At 36.0% G+C, this 5,659-nt stretch overlaps 1 protein-coding gene across 2 annotated transcripts in view; it reads right to left on the bottom strand.

Annotated features, from left to right (window-relative positions):
• The window catches only part of LOC106461050 (YLP motif-containing protein 1-like), a 65,993-nt gene that overhangs the window by 38,833 nt on the left and 21,501 nt on the right, over nucleotides 1-5,659 (bottom strand). For both annotated transcript variants that reach the window (XM_013920835.2, XM_022387875.1), the window contains exons 9-10: nucleotides 4,542-4,750; nucleotides 2,517-2,633 (exon numbers count right to left, since the gene is read on the bottom strand). In XM_013920835.2, the coding sequence (XP_013776289.2) occupies nucleotides 2,517-2,633; nucleotides 4,542-4,750 (326 nt within the window). The remainder of the gene's footprint in view (nucleotides 1-2,516; nucleotides 2,634-4,541; nucleotides 4,751-5,659) is intronic.

Below are 5,659 nucleotides of genomic sequence, written 5' to 3'. Positions count from 1 at the left end.
GGATGTCATGGGAATGAGCCCAATAAAGAAGATCCAAAGCCCAAAAGATCTTGAGAATGAGTACCTCCCTGACGAGAAAGATATGATACCACCGCAGTGTTGTCCGAATGGATCATGACAATTTTTCTGTAAAAAAATGAGGAAGACCTCGAATCATCACTCGATGTACCACAAGAAGTTTGAGAATGTTGATATGCAGGGTAGATTTGTAGTCTGTACAAATACCCTGGAATTCCTGCGCCTTAAGTAAAGCACCCCATCCATGAAGATATGGATTTCCAGACGAGGAGGTGGTATCTGGATCCTGATAATCCTGTCAGCTACCAGTTGAGAACTGCATAATTGTTCTTGAGAAAAGAGACTGTTTGAACCAAAGGATCAATACATATGAGCCACTAGTCATGAAGTGACCACTGAAGGGATCTGATAAGGGCCTGACCCAATGGCACGAGGGATGCTAGGAAAGCCCAAATCCCTAAAACAGACAGAACCATCTATGCAGTGGGAGAAGGTGACATAAGAAAATGCCTGACAATCCCTTCAATATGGTGAAGTCTCAGGGAAGATGGTCGAGCCCGATCCAAATGTGTTGAAAAACATCCCGAGATGGACCAGATATTGAGTTGGTGAGAGAATGGATTTTTAAAATCTGATAATGAAGCCCACCTTTCTGGTTTTGGAAAGAAGAATCTGGGTACGTAGTTTGGCAACATGACGGATTGGTGCCAAAAGAAGCCAATCATCCATATAGTGATGTGGGCACAGACTCAGAAAATGGAGATGCCATGCAAAGACCCATACTACTCGGCAGAAAACATATGGTGTTGAAGCAAGTCTAAACAGGAGAGCTCGGAACTGCAACACCTGGTTCTCGTGCACAAAACGTTGAAATCAATGAGAACATTCTGCTATGAGGATGTGAAGGCAGGCGTCTGTAACACTGAACTTGATCATCCAAAGACGTGGTGTGAAGTGCCATCGAAGCTGCCATGGTAAAAAAAGGAGGCTGTAGGAAGGGATTGAGTCGAGACAGATAAATGATAGGATGCCAATCTCCAGTTTTCTTGGGCACCAGAATTAGATGAGAATAGAATCCTGGATGAGTGGGATCGACCTTCTCGATGGCTCATTTGTTGAACAACTCCTGAATGGCCTGGGAACAAAGGTCTGCACATCTGATGTCTGAAGGAGGAGAAAAAGACAACCGGATGGGAGGACGACAGAAGGGAAGAAGTTAACCGAATCTCGAACCCCAAACCAGCACTCTGAGAACCCAAGGATCAATGATAAATGAACACCAAATGGGGTGAAAGAGATGTACATCCTCCCACAAGACCTGGTAAAGATGGGTAGTCACTGACGCCACTGGTGCCATCCCAACCCGTCCAAAGATCCTTGAGAATATGGACGGAACTGATTCTGTGAGCCAATAGGACGAGGTGTCGAAGGTGGGGGCCATAAAATATGAATGGTCGATCCTCCAGAATTACCTGTTGGAGTAGAAGAGTGGCGAGCAGCCAACAACAATAAAGAAGTCTGCAAATGTGCCATATCATTTCAGGCTTCAAAAGTTTCCGGGAGTCGGCAAAAAAGTAAGGCCGAAGAAAGAGCACTTCCCATAAATCACGAAGAGCAGGACGGCAAACAAATACCCTCCAACAAGGCATCTTGACTCAAAAAGTCCCAGCAACAGATCAACCATGACACCAAGGCAAAGCCTGAAGAGGACAAATGAGCCATAGTGGTAATCAGTAAGGGTCCCAGTTCGATATCAAATTGATGAGGAGAGCATTGATATGCTTCAAAGAAAAGGTTACGGGAAGAGAAGTATCACAATACAGTAGTAAGAGTCAAATGAATCTGCAAAAATTGAGATCTGTTAAGAGCGATAACAGGTTCTAGCCTGGAACCCCGTAGATCCAACCACTGAGTGTCCAAATATACTTCACCTTGACAATGAAAAGCCAGGGCATGTTGTTCTGATAAATGAGGGGGGCAAGACATAACGATACCCTCTCGTAATTGTGTTGCAAACCTCCCTGCATGCGCAGTAATATCAGGGAAAGAAGGAAGAACAAAGTAATCCCCCCGAGATCTATCTGACAACAGGGTTAATCCCCAAAACTTCACAAATTCATGTAACTAACTGCAGAAAAGGAGCAGAAGATGGCTGTTCAGATGAGCCCTCAGTAGAGACAACCTAGTGAAAGATGGAGCAGGAAACAGTGTGTTTAAATTTTTCCCTGTATATTCAGGTTCATGATGAAAGATCAACTCTGAAACCCCCGGGCTGCACAAAGGACTCCACTCTTGCTCCAATTCAGGGCAAGAGTGAACACAATTTTCCAGGATTTTTCCAAAACTTCAGCAGTAGAACATATATCTTTAAGGTTTTTAAGGCCTTAACTGAAAAAAACTCAATATCAAGTACTTTCAAGTATCTCTATAAGCCCTGTATAAAAGTAAATAATAAATTGCATTTATAAAAAATGTAACAGAAATTTTAAAACACTGACCTAAAATATGTTCACTTGAACTTGTTGGTTCAGATTTAACTGGAGTTGGTGTATGTTGGTGACCATAGTCAAAGGACTCCACTTTTCCAAAGACTGAAGACTGACCAATGGAGGAAGCTGTTCAGGTAGAAATGCACACAGTAAGCTAAACTACATGCTTAGTTAGTAAAGCATCAGTTTCATGGCCAATTAAATCAACCATACTTTTAATACAACTTTTAATATACACAAATAAAGTGAAGTATGCATTAAAAATGTTGATGTACATTCACATAATTTAAAGATATTAACTACACGGTAGAGACCAACTTATTATTTGTATCTGCTTAACAACAAGTTCATCCTTTCCAGATAAGAGGGGTGACACTGATACCCCCTAAATTTTTCCTTCCCACGGTGGAAATATTTAATTAAATTGCATGAAACTTAATGTTTTCTAAATATTATCTAGTTTCTGGTTTAAAAAATTAACATAATTTGATTAAGCTGTAAACTTCCAGAATTTTGTCATGAGACACTATGTTGAAAAGAACATTAAAAGTAGTTCATCTCAGAATTTCAATTTTCCATCATTCATCAGAAAGCTTCATTATATATATCCAATCAGTTTCAACTTGTTTGATATTCATTAAAAATTTTTATACCTTATTTTGCCAATAATTCTGGCTATAAATCAGACAGAATATGACAAAAACTGACAATGATTCATTTGTGAACAATGACCCCCATCTTTCAAAATGATGTCACCATTACCTTTATTGGGCATTGTATCATGTTTTTGCCAACAATACTCTTAGTCAAGATAAATTAATATCTAATAGCTATAGTTTGTTTTCAATAAACATTAAGTTATTCTTCTTGTGAGTATTGTTAGAATATGAAAAACATAACAATGTATTCAATTAAAAAAAAGAAAGGTTTTATGTCAATTGAATAATCTGCCATCACTTACCACACTCACTAAACTTACTTGATGTCTTTTCATGAAAGAATATTCCCACAGCTATCAAACAGATAATTTAACAAAAAAACTTTATCACAAAAAAAAAACTTCAAAATAAAAATTCTCAGATCTATGATTTGTTCTTTAGTATTGTAAACTTCACATCAGTAAGTAGCCTTTCTTCCAAGTAGCTAACATGTCAACAGACCAAAACTTACTATTACAACCACTTTACCTACTCAATATTACCGTGGGTAAATAAAAATATCTTCTTTCTAATCCCTTTTATCTATTGGCTTTACCCATTTTCAAGGATGAGCTTCCTCAGTAATTTTACAGACCATATAATGTGACATCATAAAAGGATGGCAACCAAGGGCTATATTAAATTCTAATAAAACAGAAGGAAAATGACTTGAAAAGTAAGACATCATTAATGATGGATTATAGTTTCTTAGGAATCATAAATAAATATTACAAGATGAGCAGAAAACTCTTAAAAAATAATCTATAAATGTATTGTTCACTGTCGAGATTCCTTGGAGCTGCACAAAAGTTGAAACTATTCTTTATTTTTTATCAATTTTTCTTTGTGAAATACACTAAATATACATCATATAATACTAAAATACCACTTCTAATATATGTTTCAGCAAAATATGTTGAAATTTGATATGCACAATATCTGAAAGATTCACAACAGTTGTGATACAGTTAATCAGAGAAATCTGTCACTAAATTTATTACCTAAATTGCTAAATCTCAAAGAAAACATTATTTAATCATATAGTTCCTAAATTTACCATTTGTGAATTGCAATAAAAATCTCTCAAGTGTATAGAATGTATATTACAGGTCTCAAAACTAGGTGCTGTATTAATTCTGTTATTATACATCATATCAAAATTATGTCACCTAAAACACGTATGATATGTGCACATCTGCTATAACTAGCTAAAAACGTATTGATATACTCGAACCCAGGTAAATCTAAGGTACAATTATTGCTACAGCTTCCCCTACTAATGAAACAAACACACAAATATATGTTACACAAAACTGATATTCAGAAGGTGATCAACCTCTGATGGATCCAAATTTCTCTGCAAAGTCTTCTCCTACCACAGTAGCTGCACGCTGATGGCCGTATTCTATTGTTTTCGTACTGAAAAACATGCCTGTAGGAAGAGAGGGTGGAGGAAGTCGAGAAGACATATCTATTCCCTCGCGAGAATAAAAACGATTTTCCTCTCTAAACCATGGAAAACGATTAAATTCCTCATACTTGCACCTGAAGAACAAGAGTAAACATTAAATTGGTTGCACAACAAACATTTTTTTTTCTTTATATTATTTCTCTTACAAACTCATTACCTGGTGTAAAATAACCATAAACAAAAAAATGGTTTACAAACTAGCCTTTTTTGTTTTGTTTGTTTCATATTGTATTTTTATATTGAAACAGAAATTTCAGGTCTTTTCAGGACAGTGTCTTGAAAACAGCCATTTTCAAAATTTCTAATACTGAAATTTTTAGAGCTCATTTTCTATGATTTTGAAGAAGCTGTGCAAACTCTATTAGAGATTTTGTCACATACCCGCTTACAAGATTACTCAACTCTATATGCATTCTGAAAGCAGTTTCCGAACTAATCAGTTCTTTCCATTTCAGGCAAAATTTTAAATTCCTCAGAAAATTTTTATAACAAAATTCTGAATTACATGCACTCAATTTTGTTACATGAAGCTACTGCATACATAAAAAGAAAACTTTTGATAGACAAGCAATACTTTTTAAAGTGGTCAAGGATATTCATGATAGTACTTCACTTTTTCAATTTATGAACTACAAAAAACAAATGGAAGTGCTGAAATAACAGCTAAATTAACCAAGCTGGATTATATACCAGAACTAAAATACACACAGTAGTATCTCAAAACATTCAGCATACAAAATGTTCATCATATTAGCCCAAGTTCCATTCCTCATAGGCCTCAAATTCTATAAATAAAATTATTTACACACACACACATACACACTCATGCATTCACATACACACACAACTTCATATGCATATACAACAAATAATAACAAACCTTATTCATACATCAGCATAATTTAATATTCTTTCAAGATTTTTTTTATTATGTTGTATTCACAAGCTAACCACACACACACACACACACACATATATATATA

This window comes from Limulus polyphemus, unplaced genomic scaffold (genome assembly GCF_000517525.1).
Source record: "Limulus polyphemus unplaced genomic scaffold, Limulus_polyphemus-2.1.2 Scaffold887, whole genome shotgun sequence".
In the NCBI taxonomy this organism is placed as follows: Eukaryota; Metazoa; Arthropoda; class Merostomata; order Xiphosura; family Limulidae; genus Limulus; species Limulus polyphemus.
The sequence above is the reverse complement of the archived record's forward strand: the minus strand, read 5'-3'. Positions and strand labels throughout refer to the sequence as shown.